This window comes from Dipteris shenzhenensis, chromosome 18 (assembly GCF_047967505.1).
Source record: "Dipteris shenzhenensis isolate YYH24624 ecotype China chromosome 18, Dip_SZ_1.0, whole genome shotgun sequence".
NCBI classification, from domain to species: Eukaryota; Viridiplantae; Streptophyta; class Polypodiopsida; order Gleicheniales; family Dipteridaceae; genus Dipteris; species Dipteris shenzhenensis.
The window spans coordinates 53,353,810-53,370,583 of NC_141613.1; the positions used below are offsets into that span (position 1 = coordinate 53,353,810).

The 16,774-nt window shown below is 43.4% G+C and overlaps 1 protein-coding gene across 3 annotated transcripts in view; it reads left to right on the plus strand.

Annotated features, from left to right (window-relative positions):
- Positions 1 to 16,774, plus strand: part of VPS54 — a 115,699-nt gene that overhangs the window by 56,111 nt on the left and 42,814 nt on the right. For all 3 annotated transcript variants that reach the window (XM_087389332.1, XM_087389334.1, XM_087389333.1), the window contains exons 9-12: positions 14,885 to 15,144; positions 15,637 to 15,808; positions 15,958 to 16,041; positions 16,133 to 16,707. In XM_087389332.1, coding sequence (XP_087245458.1) covers positions 14,885 to 15,144; positions 15,637 to 15,808; positions 15,958 to 16,041; positions 16,133 to 16,707 — 1,091 coding nt within the window. The remainder of the gene's footprint in view (positions 1 to 14,884; positions 15,145 to 15,636; positions 15,809 to 15,957; positions 16,042 to 16,132; positions 16,708 to 16,774) is intronic.

The window sequence follows — 16,774 nt, forward strand, 5'->3', positions numbered from 1 at the left end:
TCTTATTGACTCCAAATACATTCATTGTAGAGGGACAACTCAAGGCTGAGAACCGTTATTTGACTCTACACAAACACACATAGCATAGGGGCCTAGAAAGCCGAACCCTAGTCGAAAGGATGCTCGTCCTCAAGAGAGAGCCGTGAACCTCTGCTGTAGTGGCATGTATCTCCTCCGGGGGCTCTTGAGGTTCAGCTTCTTCTTCAGCAAGGAGATTGACATGGTGCTTCTCTTGTTCTTGTTCCTTCTTGTTGAAGCAATGGGCTTCAATGTGTTCTTTCCTCTTGTAAAATGTGCAAATAATGTTCTTGTTGGTCTTCCATTTGCTTCTGGAAGCAAATGCTTGATAACCAGGAGAGGCAAGAGAGGCTTGCTTATTGCGATGGTCCTTCTCAATGAGGAGTGCCACCATATCATCAAACGTGATAGTATAAGACGAAGGACTTCAAGAGTTTGCTAAAAGCAAGAAATTTCATGCATACTCTTCATAAGGACAGCCTGGTTATCTTCATCATCAGGCACACTTTTCAAACTTGAGAGTTGTTAAACAAGAGATTGAAATAGGGCTAGATGATCACTCAACTCATCACTCTCTTCCCTTTTCAAATCATAAAACTTGAGCTTTAGAAAGACTTTAGAGTTTGTGATTTTATTACCAACGAGGTCTCGAGGCAATTCGAAATCTGCTTAGATGTCGACTTGAAGTCCACATGATGTGGATGAGAGAGTCGGCTAAGCAAAGACCAATGAGGGCAATGGCCTTAGCATTCTACTGCTCTCAAATCCTTTGGTGTTGTTGATGAAGTGACTCAACCTGGTCATCCTCTACAACATCCCAAACTCCTTCACGCATAAGCAGCAATTGCATCTTGGTTTGCCACGTGGGAAAGCCTTTCCCCTTGAACTTCTCTACGAGCAGGGAACTTGAAGACAACGAAGTCATGATTGAAGAGGGCTTTGTGACGGCGGGCAGCAGCCTGAAATAAAACATGAGCAAGTGAGTCGGCTGGTTTAGGGCTTTGAAATGGAACAACGAACTCCATGTAGTAAGACGGCTGAAGAAATGCTTCGGTGGGCGTTTCCAGCAGCTGGTCGAAGGGCTGAGAGGCTTCAAAATGCAGACACAAGTCGGAAATATGGAAGGCGGCTCAGCAGGACAGCTCCGAATTGTTGCCGCAGGCGGCAGGTCATCAAAGCAGAAGTTGGCTGTTGTAGAGGTCTGCAGCAGATATTCGGAGGCTTGGTGTGCTCCGAAATGCACACAGCAGCAAGAGAATGCTCCGAAATGCAGAGCCATACCAGTACGCAGCACTTGGAGGCGTGGAAACTGCTCGGAGGTGGCGAGTATGGCGCTGGAGCTACTTGCAAGTGGTCTGGTTTGCAGCAGCAGCAAGTTGAGGCTGCCTTGGGTGTCGAAAAGCTCTGCCCTGGAAACCCTCATGTGCAGAAGTAAGTGACGACCAGCAAGCAAGGAGAGGAAAATGAACGCCTAAAATATTCGCAAGGAGAGGACAAAGGAGGCAGCAGGAGATGAGGTGGTGGCTGGCTGTGATGGAGGCAGAAAATGGAGACTAAAGGCTGCAGGGAGAGGTAGAATGAGGCAGGGCTGAGGCGAGAGATGTAGGCTAAAACTTGATTAGGGTTAGGGGTAGGGTGACGTGGCAGCTATTGAAGGTGGCTCTGATACCATGTTAGAAACGTGGTGGAGAGAGAGAGATTGAGATGAACGTCCACGGGAGGCCTCGCGGGCCTATGGGACAAAGTACATAGAAAGTGAACTCATACAAGCCTCAGTGGGCTGAAGCAAAGGGCACGCTAGGACCCTTGCTGAGTACTAATTTATGCTAACAAAGTCATAATCATAGAAATAGTCAATTGCAACTGTATAGTTGGCCAGATTAATCGATTCAGTACCAGGAACAGACTGAAAAACAAGTCAGCCTCGGCGTTGGGACTCAAAAACAAGATAAAAAACGGAAGCCTGGTACTTTGATGGCTCTCTGGTGGGCTGCAAAGATGTCTCGTATCTGTGTTAGTTGAGCTGTCTCACGTTGTGGTGGGGACGCGGTCTCCTCGCTCTATGGACTCTCTGGGCTATGTCCAAAGTGACCCCTCGTCTCTGCCGGTCCCCCTTGAGGAAAGCTGTGATAGGTTGGACAGAGAGAGAGAGAAAGAAAGAAAGAAAGAAAGTGTATTATTGTCCACTAGAGGCCAAAATGGGCCCATGGGACATCAAGAACTCTGCATACAAGATAGCACAAAATCAACGTGCCCCAAAGAAGAGGCATCGTCGAATATCATCTAAGTGCTACGCAATATAATGCAAGTGAAAGTACATAATGTCAAATCTGAGCCTAAATACACAGAGAGAGAGAGAGAGAGAGAGAGAGAGAGAGAGAGAGAGAGAGAGAGAGAGAGGTGTATCAACGTCTTTGGGAGACCTCGCGGGTCTATGAGACAAAGTACAAAATATAAGTAACCCATACAAGCCACTGTGGGCTGAAAGCAAAGGGCACACTTAGGCCCTTGCCGAGTATTAATTGCTAAGAATGCAAAAAGCAGAGAGAGAGAGAGAGAGAGAGAGAGAGAGAGAGAGAGAGAGGGTTAGGTATGAGGAAATGATGGTCAAATGAAGACATGAAGGCATTCATTCATTCATCACGTATGACAAGATAAGTGAAGTACAAGCCTTACATAGGCTACTCACTCAACCCCTTGCAGCAAGTGCATATGGGACGAGTCCTATAACGACACGTGGCACTCACATATTAGTCACACACATGAACTAGTACTAGATCACCTAGTACTTCACACCAACACATCACACCAACACACTCTTTGGTGATGATATCTCCATCAGTAGAGGCAGCCATAGATTTAGAAAGTGCACATGCAAGGGTTGCATGTATAGACAGATGACTCTTGTAGGATCGATGAATAGAAAGAGAGAGAGAGCAAGGTACAAAGAGTCGATAGAGTTTGCCGTCAGGTCAAAACTAGGATAATGAAAATAGAGAGTACAAGGTACTTGTACCTAGACCTAGGACTAAGTGTCCTAGGTGTCACATAGGACTAAGTGTCCTATGTAGCCTAAAAGGCACTAACACTACAAGTGCCTATATTTATGCCTACAAGGCACATACTATGGCTTATAGGGCATCACTACAACCACCAGGAGATGGCCTACAAACCCCCCTCCATGGGATGGGCTGAAGTACTCTGGAAACGTCTCAGAATACCTGGTATTTTCTGGTCATGGTGGCACCTGTTCATCCAAAAGGATATAGCCACCTATGAATGTACAAGGGATGTCAGATCATGTAACAAAGGGAACCAAGTGTAAAGCCTGTCGGAAGACTTCGAACTTGGGACGAGAATGTGCCTTTGTAAACATATCTGCTATGTTGTCCTCTGTGGGAAGATAGGACAACTCTATGTCTCCTGCTGACAACTGCTCCCGAACATAATGATAGTGAACTTCAATATGCTTGGTACGTGCATGAAACAGTGGGTTACGCGCAATGGCTAAAGCACTCTGGCTGTCAGTGTAGACAATAGTGGAGGATGTTTGACGAATACCAAGATCTGTAAGTAACTGTCGAAGCCAAACACACTCTACTGTAGCTGTGAAAGCTGCCCTGTACTCAGCCTCACAGCTAGATGTGGCAACTGTTGGTTGCTTCTTGCTGAGCCAAGAGATACATGAATTGCTAACCAAAAAACAATTGCCAGTATGTGACACTCTGGTGTCAGAACATCCTGCCCAGTCACTATCCGTGTAAGCATGCATGGTAAGTGAACCTTGATTACCATAGAAGAGGGCTAAATCCTGAGTGCCTCTGAGATATCTGAAGACTCTCTTCACTGCCTGCCAATGCTGTGAAGTGGGCATGTGCATGAATCTGCCGAGATGAGATACTACATACTGTAAGTCAGGTCTGGTGTGACATAAATAAATAAGGCATCCAACAGCCTGCTGATAAAGAGTGATATCACATAGTGGGCTCCCATCATGAGCTGAGAATTTGAAGCCAGGGTCCACTGGAGTAGAGATTGGCTTGCAATCCTCAAACTGAAAACGATCAAGGAGCTGTCCAATATACTTGGACTGAGACATCATGATACCCCCCTCAACATGAGCAAACTGAATGCCCAAATAATAATGGAGCTGTCCCATCTCTGACATGTCAAAAATCTCCTGCAAATCAGCCTTGAAAGCTGCAATTGGCTGAGTAGCTAGGCCCATGATGAGCATATCATCCACATATAAAATCAGCACTAAAAAATCAGATCCACTCCCACGGACATAAAGAGTGGGTTCTGTGGGACTATTCTAGAAACCAAGGGATAGTAAGTGTGCATGAATTTTGGCATACCATGCCGTGGGTGCTTGCTTCAAACCATAAAGGGCTTTTCTAAGCCGGCATACCTTATTTTCAGAATTAACAACCTCAAAGCCAGGAGGTTGTGTGACATAGACTTCTTTCTGCAGATCCCCATGAAGAAAAGCAGTCTTGATGTCAAGTTGGTGCACTTGCCAATGATGATGGGCTGCAATGGCAATGACACATCTAATGGTAGTAATCCTGGATGTGGGAGCAAATGTGTCTTCAAAGTCAATGCCTTGTTGTTGGGCATACCCTTTTGCAACAAGATGGGCTTTGTGTTGATCTATACTGCCATTAGATTTCCTTTTTAATTTATAGACCCACCGGGTACCAATGGCATGCTTGCCGGGAGGGAGATCTATCAATTCCCATGTGTCATTTTTGGCAATGGATTGTAACTCAGCTCTCATTGCATCCATCCACTCTTTGCTGTGAAAAGCATCTTTATGGCACAAGGGCTCTTCATTGCAAGCTGTAGCAAGGAGTGCAAACTCAAGAAAGTGACCAGCCATCTGGGAACTTGCCTCTGCTGTCTATTGACAGCTCTTTCTTCAATGACTGCATCATGAGTAGTGGGATCATTTTGTGCTGGAAGAGAAACCTGCAAATCAGCATGGGGTAGTGGCTGATTATTGCTTGGTGGAGGGCCTGCAGGAGGCTCATAATGCTCGTCAAAGTTCTCTTTTGAGGATGGCAGAGGTAACCAAGATTCAAAGGCATCAAACATGTCAACATCTGGCTTAGCTTTGCAGTCCACAAGAGGAGAAGCTGAATGTTCAGTGAAGATTACATCTCTACTGACAATAATCTTCCCAGGATTTGGTTGATATAACTGATACCCTCTGCTCTCCTGGCTCTAACCAATAAATATGCCTTTGATTGCCTTGTCATCAAGCTTATGTCTTAGCTGAGATGGTACATGCGCTCTCCTGGCTCTAACCAATAAATATGCCTTTGATTGCCTTGTCATCAAGCTTATGTCTTAGCTGAGATGGTACATGCAAGAGACCCAAAAACTCTCATGTGTGAAAGTGAAGGCTTCTTGCCTTTCCATGCTTTATAAGGTGTAACAGTCTTCAATGTCCGTGCAGGTGATCTATTCAGCACATAGTTGGCACACATCATTGCATCAAGCCAAAATTTATTGGGCAAAGACTTGGCCTTAAGCATGCATCTGGCCATCTCCATTGTGGACCTGCTTTTCCTTTCAGAAAGAGGATTCTGTTGAGGAGTGTAAGGAGTAGTGCATGAGTGAATAATGCCCCGTGAAGACAGAAATGCATCAAACTCCTTTCACATATCCTTGCCCCCCCTATCTGTGTTGAGGGTGACAGGCTTGCATCCTGATTCATTCTCAACCATATTCAGCCACCTTTGAAAGCATAAGAAAACTTCAGATTTGGCTTTTAAAGGATATATCCAGCAATATCTTGTGAAATCATCAATGAGAGTCATGAAATATCTGTACCCTCCAATGGCATTTGTCCTCATTGGGCCACAGACATCACTGTGTACTAGTTGCAATTTCCTTTGTGAGAGTTTTGGACAATTCTTTTGAAGAGGAAACCGATGCATCTTACCCAAAAGACAACCCTCACACACTTTTTTGGGAACTGTGTGAGTTTGAGGTACATCATTTGCCATCTGATGTGAATGTGGCTTTGCAAGAGCTCTATAATTGAGATGACCCATTCTCTCATGCCAAAGATGAGTTTCAGCAAGCTGTGAATCTGAAATAGCAAATGCCTCAATAGAAAGTGCAGCTGAGTGATGATCAAGGTGATAAAGCCCCTTTTGCAAAGTGCTAGTGAGAACTATGGCATTGTCATCACGAAGATCATATACTAGGCATCTGTAGCCATCAAAAATCACTCTGAAACCTGAAGTAGCAATTGCTGAAATTGAGATCAAGTTGACTTCAATTCCAGGCACAAAGAGAACATTTGTCAAATTGACAGGATGACTTGAAAAAGATGTGAGCTGCACATCTCCAATTCCTTTTACAGCATATGAAGCATTATTAGCACATGTGACAGTCCCCCCTCGAGGTGCATCAGCTAAAGAGTGAAACAAATGTCTACAAGATGTGACATGCTCGGAAGCACCACTATCAAAGTACCAGGACTGAGCATCATTAGTAGTAAAGAATGCATCAGCTTTGGAGGGATCAAATGAGTCAATGGACAGCCCATGCCCAATCATCCTGAAGAGCATGTGCATGTGAAGCATCTGCTGGCTCATGGGATTCAATAGCATGTGAGGCATTAACTGTCAATCCTGCTTTCTTTTTCTCCGAAGCAATGCGCTTCCTGCATTCTGAAATGTCATGTCCAGGCTTGCGACAATAGTTGCATCTTTTCTTCTTTGACTTATCTGCTGTATTTTTAGATGCATGGGAGGAATTGCATCTGCTATGCGTAGATTTTGGCTTACCCATAGGCTTGGAAGCCTTGCCTCTTCTTGTCTGCTGTGAAGCAAATGCATGATCAGGAATAAGGGCTTGTCTATTAGCTCTACTTTGCTCTTCGTGCAAAAGCAAAGTAACTAGCTCATCAAAAGAATAGTGGTCTGGATTACCCGAAGGGTTGTAGCAAACCCTTGATATGTATCTGGCAGTCCATTCAATGTGGTATTGACAAGCTGTGAATTTGGCACCACCTCATCAATGTTGGCAAGTTGTTTCATGAGGTCCTTGACCTTTGTCAGGTATGCATCCATAGAGTCACCTTCATTCATGCTGACTTCATTAATAGTCAATCCTGCTTTCTTTTTCTCCAAAGCAATGCGCTTCCTACATTTTGAAATGTCATGTCTAGGCTTGCGACAATAGTTGCATCTTTTCTTCTTTGACTTATCTGCTGTATTTTTAGATGCATGGGAGGAATTGCAGCTGCTCTGCGCAGATTTTGGCTTGGCCATAGGCTTGGAAGCCTTGCCTCTTCCTGTCTGCTGTGAAGCAAATGCATGATCAGGAATAATGGCTTGTCTATTAGCTAGACTTTGCTCTTCCTGCAAAAGCAAAGTAACTAGCTGATCAAAAGAATAGTGGTCTGGATTACCCATGGCCACTAATCGAAGGGTTGTAGCAAACCGTTGGTATGTATCTGGCAGTCCATAGAGTCACCTTCATTCATAGAGTCAGGTATGCATCCATAGAGTCACCTTCATTCATACTGACTTCCTGTAATTGCCTTCTCAAATATGCAACACGAGCTTCATTGCGAATCTGATAGAGAGAAGCCAATTTATCCCAAGCATCCTTTGCTGTCTTGCAAGACCGGATGTGTGGAATATTGATTCTCTTGCATGATAAAGCAATACATGAATGTCCATTTGCAGCTCTTGCATCCCATCTTAACTGTTCATGAGTTGGAAGAGCAGCAGCACGAGTGCTAGAAGATGAGGCATCAGGAGAAGTACCCCCTGCAGAGGGACCAACAGTAGAGGCAACCACTGTAGCATTGGTTGGCCTCAGATCAACCCCAGAAGCAATATTCCACAAATGCTTTGCAACTAGAATATGTTTCATAATATAAGACCACATCGGATAGTTGGTGCCATCCAACTTATCATCTTCACGAAGAACGCCAAATAAATCTTGATTGTTCCCAGCCATAGCAAATGTGATACCCTGAAAGAGACCTGAAAACCCAAAAGCCTCAAGGCTATCACTGCAAAAGCTGGCTGTCCAAAAAATGACAGTAAATATCTACAAATTTCTAACCCAAATCAAAGGGCAAATGCAGATCTGACCCAAATATGACTGTGGCAGGCAATGTTGACTGCAAAAACAGCAAATCTGGCAAAAGCCCCAAATTTAATGAGGGCAAATAGGCCAAAAAGAGGGCAAATGCAGAAAAGCCCCAAATTTTGGTGAAATTTTGCAAATGTGACCCAATGTATGCGAATCTGATTCAATGTCGTGTAGAAAAGACTCAATGTCTGAAAATCTGACTCAATGTCCTGTCCCAAAGTATGAACCTCAAAATGTAGGCTTTTGGCTTGAGAAGATTTCAAACAGTAGAAGGAAGATAAGGAGAGCAAAAGCCTTGAAAAGCCCCAAATATTGAGAATACTCTGCAAATGATTTCACACGTGCAAAGGCTGTACCAAATCCCAAAGCAAATACAACGCAAGTATAACGTACGGTGAGCTGTACAATTGTACGGATCGGCTACTCAAGTACGTTGTACGGGACACATGTATGCTCACACGTGCAAGTACGGCGTGGCAAGTACGGAATGGGTACAATACCTCCCGTACGCTTGTACGGAAGATGTACGGTGCAGTACGGGCCTGTATGCAGGCTTTCAGTACAATCGTCTGTACAGTCGTATGGACTGTACGAAAGGGGGTGCAGGGAGTCCGGGGGCAGGAAGACGAGTCAAACGTGGCTCTGATACCATTGTAGGATGGATGAATAGAAAGAGAGAGAGAGAGAGAGCAAGGTACAAAGAGTCGATAGAGTTTGCCGTCACGTCAAAACTAGGATAATGAAAATAGAGAGTACAAGGTACTTGTACCTAGACCTAGGACTAAGTGTCCTAGGTGGCCTAAAAGGCACTAACACTACAAGTGCCTATATTTATGCCTACAAGGCTTATACCATGGCTTATAGGGCATCACTAGAACCACCAGGAGATGGCCTACAACTCTGACACATGCAAGAAAAGGTGGCATGCTAGCCACATAGTTCAATGAATTGTAGGGAAAGTCTTTTATGGTTAAGCCCTCCAAAAGTACAATTGAAGTACTTTTAGAACGAACGCTAGGTGTTGGAAAAGGAATGTTAAAAGTACTAGTACTAACGTGCATGCATGCAATCATGCATGCTCATAGGCACTGGAACGCCTACATGGACACATGTATGCAGCCGTAAAGTATGCCAAATAACCCACATGCAAGTCTTCGTTTGCATGACAACTTTTAGAGACTAACTTGCAACGCATGCATGCAAATCAAGTGGCCACTCAAGCAAGGGGAAAAGTAGAGGTTTCTAGTAGTCACAATTTCTAACACCTCCTTCTATGTCCAAATCCTAAAAGAAGAAAGCACAAGCACCCTCCTTTCCATGCATGTAGACTCAGCTTTGCCTTGCCAAGAACTGATGACGAAGGTTCAAGGCATAGCTGCTAGACGTTTGGAAGTTTGCAAACGATTAGAATTTTCTCTAAACCTGTTTCGAATCAAAACTTTTTCCAAGTGCCTGTTTTATAAAAGTTATTTTGCCTAGTACAAAATAACACATGCCTAGGTCCTAAAATGCATGATTTCATGCACTAAGGGCACCCAGATCACTCAGGAAGAAAACATTTCCAATAATCAACAAAAAGCACATAGTTGAATAGCCCGTTTTTTTTTAAGTTTCAAAAGAGAGTTTGATTGAGTATGCTTGTGCTTTCTAAGTTAGGATTGTAATTTTTCCTCTTTGAATAAGTGTAAAGGGTCCATTTAGTTTTTTTTTTTGGTTTTGTTTTGAATGAGAGAGAGAGAGAGAGAGAGAGATTCTTGTTTTTGGGAAGATTTTGTTTCGTGACTTGCTTGTTTATTTTTGCTTAGTCACCTTCTTCCTTTCTTCTTTATTCTCTTTTATTGACGTATTTTAGTAAGCACTGGGTTTGTTGAAGAGACTCCGCGGGTCTTTAGAAACCCTGTATAGCTGCTTATGCTTGGGCACTGATGACTGCTTTGCTTGCTAAGTATGTCTTCATTTTGTTTTTCATAAAAGTTTTTGTTTACCTCTTTTTCCTTCTTTTTCATTTTCTCTTTTATTTTCAGTGCAGATTTTTGGTCTTTAGAACAACAAAAAATCTAAATTTGTATGATTGGACTTATTCTAGTCTTACAAAGGTTTATAAAAAAATCAACTATGATGGCCTCATGTTTCAACACTCAGGTGTGAGCCCACGAAAGTAACAATTATAAATTGAAAGCAAGTTGCAAAATGCGTTATGTAAATATTACCCTACGACATACATGATATGATACTATCTTGATACATGTAACATGATATTATCCTACAAACATATGGGTGTACGGACGTGCAGGCTTGAGGACTGCATGGGACCTGTTTTCTGAGCGCAGCTAATTGTGACCGCTTCTCCAAGGGATTTGAAGTACAAAGGGGTAAAAAATTGACCTTAACCCCTTTTGCGTCAAAAACACCGTCTAGAAAAACGTGTTTCAAAAACCCAAACGGTCGTCAATATTTAGAAATGTTCCCAAAAATAAAAAACACGTTTCATTGCAAATATGCTGCAAGGTGTCGATTAGCTCATGCTTCCTGCCTCCAGCAAAACCCTAATGAAGCCAAAACGTTATCAGCCTCTGCTAGAGCACGCGCCTACATGCAAAGTCATCAGCAAAGTTTTTTCGTAGCAGCCTGCTAGAAGCCACCACAATTTGGTACAATGTTCAAGCTTTCATCAACAGCCCTGTTTCTGCCAAAACAACGCAGACAGGTTAAGTTTGCTGCATCTAGCAAAACAGCTAGAAGGGCTGTGTGCAAACAGCTCCTTCTGCCACAACCATGCACAATGCAATCTCCTATCCACAAGCTACTTGCAAACACCATTAGGAGTTAGAACATAGACATAGGGACACACATGATGTAAGCTCGTATGACACCACCCAACCAGAGATCCTTAAGGATCCTCTTTGTTGGCTAGGGCAAGCAATGGAAGCTCAAAAATGGAGGTGAGAAGGAGAAAAACGAGATGCTGTAATGAATTTGCTGCAAAAACTGAGTGTGGAGGCTCAAGAGAGAGCCAACATTGCAAAACCCTAGGGCTAAATGCCCTAATTGGACTAAGTGTCCTAACTGTCCTAAGTGGTACATGTACTTACTGTACCAACTGACCTCACTGATCGTAACTAGGCCTACAAGGCACATACCACGGAATGAGTGGCACCTATGGATAGCCCATAGAATGGCCTACAAACCCCCCTCCATGGTATGGGCTGAAGTATCCTGGATATGACTCAAGACACTTGAATATCTAATATCATGGTTGCACATGTTCATCTTGTAGGGATATAGCAACCTATGACTATACAGACTACAACAGATCAAGTCACAAAAGGTACTAAGTTTAAAGCTTGCCTAAAAGCTTCAAACTTAGGTCGAGGTACAGCCTTCGTAAAAAGATGTGCCGAGTTGTCTTCAGTGGGAACATAAGACAATTGAATATCACTTGCTGATAATCTCTCTCTGACATAGTGATAGTGAACCTCAATATGCTTTGTGCGAGCATGGAAAACTGAATTCCATGCAACAGCTAAAACACTCTGACTATCAGTAAAGATGATGGTAGAGGAGTTTGACATGCATAAAGATCTGCAAGTAACTTCCAAAGCCAACCACACTCCACTGTAGCTATAAAAGCTGCTCTGTACTCAGCTTCGCAGCTTGAAGTAGCAACTGTACTCTGCTTCTTGCTGAACCAAGAAATGGATGAAGTACGAAGCATGAAACAGTTGCCTTTACATGGCACACGGGTGTCCGGATGAAGTACCAAGCATCAAACAGTTGCCACTATGTGACACACGAGTGTCCGAAGAGCCAGCCCAATCACTATCAGTGAATCCATGCATCACAAGTGAAGAATCAGCCTTATAAAGGAGGCCCAAATGCTGAGTGCCTTTGAGATATGTGAAGACACACTTCACAGCATGCCAATGGTGCGTAGATGGGTTGTGCATATATCTGCTCAACTTTGAGACAGCATATTGTAGTTCGGGTCTCGTATGGCATAAGTAAATCAAACAACCAACTACCTGCTGATAGAGAGTGACATCACATGCACCGTTGCCATCCTCAGAAGAGAAGTGAAAACCAGACTCTAATGGTGTGGATACTGGCTTGCAATCCTCAAACTGAAAACGCCGCAAAAGCTGTCCACTGCTAGCAAATTGGATGCCCACATAGTAGTGCAAAAGAGCAAGATCAGACATAGCAAATGTCTTCTGCAAGTCAAGCTTAAAAGCTGCAATTTGCTCAGCATGTGTCTCAGTCACAAGCATGTCATCCACATAAAGGACCAAAATCAGCAAATCTGTCCCACTCTTGCGGATGTAAAGGGTAGCCTCTGTGGGGTTAATCTGAAAGCCAAGTGTGAGCAAATGAGTATGTATCCTGGAATACCAAGCCCGAGGTTCTTGCTTCAATCCATAGAGGGCTTTCTTGAAGCGGTAGACCTTACTTTTAGAACCTTCAGCCTCAAAGCCAGGAGGTTGGAAAACATAGACCTCTTCCTGCAAATGCCCATGAAGGAAAACTGTCTTGATATCAAGTTGATGGACCCCAATGAAAGTGGGCAGCAAAGGCAATAGCAATGTGAATAGTAGTGATCCTAGAATTGGGGGCAAAACTCTCCTCAAAGTCAATGCCTTGTAGCTGAGCATAGCCCTTAGCAATAAGATGGGCTTTGTAACGATCCACTCAACCAGTAGCTTTTCGTTTAATCTTATAAACCCACTTAGTTCTGATGGCATTCTTGCCAGGAGGCAAGTCACACAACTCCCAAGTGTGATTCTGATAGATAGAATCCAATTAAGCTTTGTATAGCCTTCAACCAACAATCATTATGAAAGGCATCTTTATGGCATAAGGGCTCTTCATTGCATGCTGTAGCAACCAATGCACAAGCAACACAATTAGCATGCTCTTTCCGGATAGCTGCTCTAGTATGGGCTGGCAGAGGAGTATTTTGTTTGCTGTCTTTTAAGGTGTCAAGGAGCCAACAGGGGACCTTTTTGGGCTCCTGTATTTCAGCTCTTTCTTGGTCAAGAGCCCAGGCATATCAGGCTGAATATCTGGCTGCACATGTGGCTGCATATGACCAATAGGTGGAGGAGGTACAACCTCAGATGTGACATCATCATGAGCATCTGATGGAAACAAAGGCATCAAGCTGTCAAAGAGATTTGGGGCATTAACAGCAGTTTTTGACAGTCCAGCAAAGTCGTAGTGGAGGATTCATCAAACACAACATCCGTACTGACAAAACACTTGCCCGTGCAGGGCTGATAGAGCTTATAACCCTTGATCTCTGAGCTATACCCAATAAAAATGCACTTGACAGGCTACAGCTTTATATCCAACTTGGTGCGTGCCTGAGAAGGCACATGGGCATATGCCCTAAATGCTCTAACTGGACTAAGTGTCCTAACTGTCCTAAGTGGTACATGTACTAACTGTACCAACTGACCTAAGTGACCGTAACTAGGCCTACAGGGCACATACCAAGGAATGACTGACACCTATGGATAGCCCATAGAATGGCCTACACTCTCGTGTTAGAGGTCAGGCAACTCAAACTAGAGATCTCCTACATAAGACTACGTGTCTCATGGTCGGTGCTCCCAAATGAGTTGAGGGTCACATTACAAGGATGTCTCAACCCTAAGACTACCTCCATGTTATGACCTAATTGTCTCAAGGTTAGGTTATATGACCCTAGGCTAACTTGACCTCCATAAATTTGGCCATGTTATGTCTAGACGTGGACATAACAATACATAACCAGCCATGCTACATCAGTTGGGTTTGTGTAATGAATGCTGTATGCGACAAACCTTTCCTCGTTCTACACTATTTACATTGGTTTGGTTTTGCAATGGATGCCGAGATGCTTGTCGGCCCCTATGTATTTACTGCTTGGCAATCTTGTAGTAGGGGATGCAGAAGACACACAGGGACAAGGGCACTAAGAATCAGCAGCATGCATGCTTGTCTGCGTTCCCGGCTGTAGGTCTCCTGCTGACACATGCATGCATGTGTGTGTGCTTTTTTTTTGGGGTGGACGGGGGGGGGCACATGGGACTGGGAGTAGGTGCTTAGGGGAAGACTTATTTTTGACTTGTACACTTTCAGTTTGCTACGTGGTAGGAGATGAAAGTTTGGGCATGTGTTAGCGTGTACGTGTGTGTGTTTGTCCTTTGTAGTTCTTAGTCCCTTTCTTTGGGATTGTTTTTTGTAATATAATAACAAATGGATTTCACCAAAAAGAAAAAAGTGTGTGTGTGTGTGGTAGCGGCTTCAGGCACGTTTCCCTAGTGCTTTCTTTGGCAATAATTTTTGGCTGTTTTCATCCTATGAGGCAGGGCTATGATCTTCTCTTTTGTTACTGGGCACTATGGACCCTATGGAAGGACTGCAATCATCGGGTCTTTGTTGATCCCTCTCTCGCTAAATAGTAGTTCTTCCGTGCATCTTTATGACAATCATTTTATGATTGTCTACAGGCATGAGACTTAGATTATCCAGCCTTTTTGTCATATAATCATGTCTTCTGATATTTGTAGTTGATTGTCCTTTTTCTTTGGGACTGTTCTTTTGTAATATAATTGCAACTGGATTTCACCCAAAAAAAAAACCTCTGTGTGCGTGTGTGATGCATATATACTGTATACATATCTATATACATACACACATGTTTGGCACATGCAGAAGTGGCTGACTAACAATGTTTTTTTGTGTGGGTTTCTCCTTGTAGGTCCGTTTACTGCGTGCTGCAGAGATTCGCAAAATAATAGAACAAATCATTGGAGGGCTTCATGGCAGCTATGCAGAGGCTGCAGTGGCAGCGGCTTTTGCATCTGGTGCAGCAGCTGCTGCTGCTGCAGAGGCTGCTCAAGAAGACCAAATGCAGTCAGTTCTCCCTGTTCAATCTGAGAAGGCTAGTCCTTACTATGGATCATTGCTAATCAGGGGGATGGAAGCACCCAGCCCCACATCTATCTCAAGAAATTTCAGGTATTTAAAGTGGGAATTTTCTGGGGCTGCCCTAATGTTTAGTTTTGCAGTAAGTCACCTGTTTCTAGCAGGAGCTCTTACTTATATTTCATGTTTGGACGTACAAACCCAGTAAAGTTAACCTGGGTGTTTCTATTAGTCTCTCTAGCACGTGGTAGGGTGAGTGCTAACTTGCAGGGATACTGAAAGCATCACTGAAGAAAAGTATTTGCTCATGCTATACTTGAATTGTTGTATTTGCATTTCCGATGATATTTTTGAAGTGTGATGTATATGTACTTTGCATGGTCATAGACTTTTCTTCGCAGCATATGAACAGATTTGCTCTTTTGATTTGGTTATTTTATTCCATGAGGAATTAAAAACTTTGATGCATCGTAGACACATAGAGAAGTGCCAAATAATTGCAAGCCAGTCAAGGTAAGTTAATTGCAAATGTACGAAGATCTCTACTCAACATGCTGTTGCTCAGAGAAAGGTCTGCAAATGCAGGGCAGATGTTCTTCGTGAGAATACGGAAGCTGTGTGTGCAGCCTGTCATGCTGCTCATGAGAGATGGGCTAAATTGCTAGGTGTGCGTGCTTTGATTCATCCTAAACTGCGATTACAGGAATTTGTCAACATTCATAATATCACTCAAATCTTCATGCTGGCTACAGAGAAGGTATTTTTTCCTTTGTTTACTTGGAACATTCTGTCTGTTAGCATCTTTTCAGCATGGGTTTATGAGTCTGCTTCTTTATGAGTTGGCTTGAGTTTCTTTGATGGTATCATGGCCTTTTTAGATGTGGCATGACTGTTTGTGGATGGCAGATTGGGGGTCGCTATGCGTCAAGCATAAGGGGCACCTTGCATTCACAATCCAAGGCTTTTGTTGATGTTCAGCACAACATACGTGTACGTATTCGTGCCATGAGTGCTGTATTATTTGGGGCAATCATATTTTTATTCTTGTTACACTTAGATTTTCCAATCGTTGCCCTCCCAGATGTCAAAGATCTCTGCTGTGCTAGAACAAGAGACATGGGTCAGCATTGATGCACCTGATGAGTTTCAGGCAATTGTGGATATGTTCACTCAGAAGGAGCACTTGAAAAACGGGAAGTTATTAACCCAAAAGTCACCTGTTTTGGATGGTTCAGACAAGTCAGAGTACTTGCTCAATCAATCTGCCAGTGGTGAATCAGTTGAAGACGTTTTTGATCTAGACAAGAACAGAAGTCCAATGGGGAGATTATCAAGGCATGATTTTGATTCTGTTGTGTCCTCCAAACTTACAGTTGAAAGTATAGAACATCAAGAATACCAGAAATCAGAGCTTGTGGGGCATTTGGGTGAATCACAAATGACATCAGCAAACAATATTATTAGTCCTCAACCTCTTATTCATGAGGGTGACGGCAATGCAAATGGAGTTGAGCCCAGGAATTCAAAATCCCGTTCTAATGCTCAGACTGAGGATGGTGCAATTGCAGACGGAGCTGCAAGAAGTAAGAAGGGTCGGGAAAAGCCAAACGTAAAAACCCTTCAAATCCGAGGTGTCGGGTTTCACATGGTCAACAGGTACGCTTTTGATAAATCAACAGGGGTAAATGGAGACAGTCTTGCATGTTTATTGGTGGAATTTCCC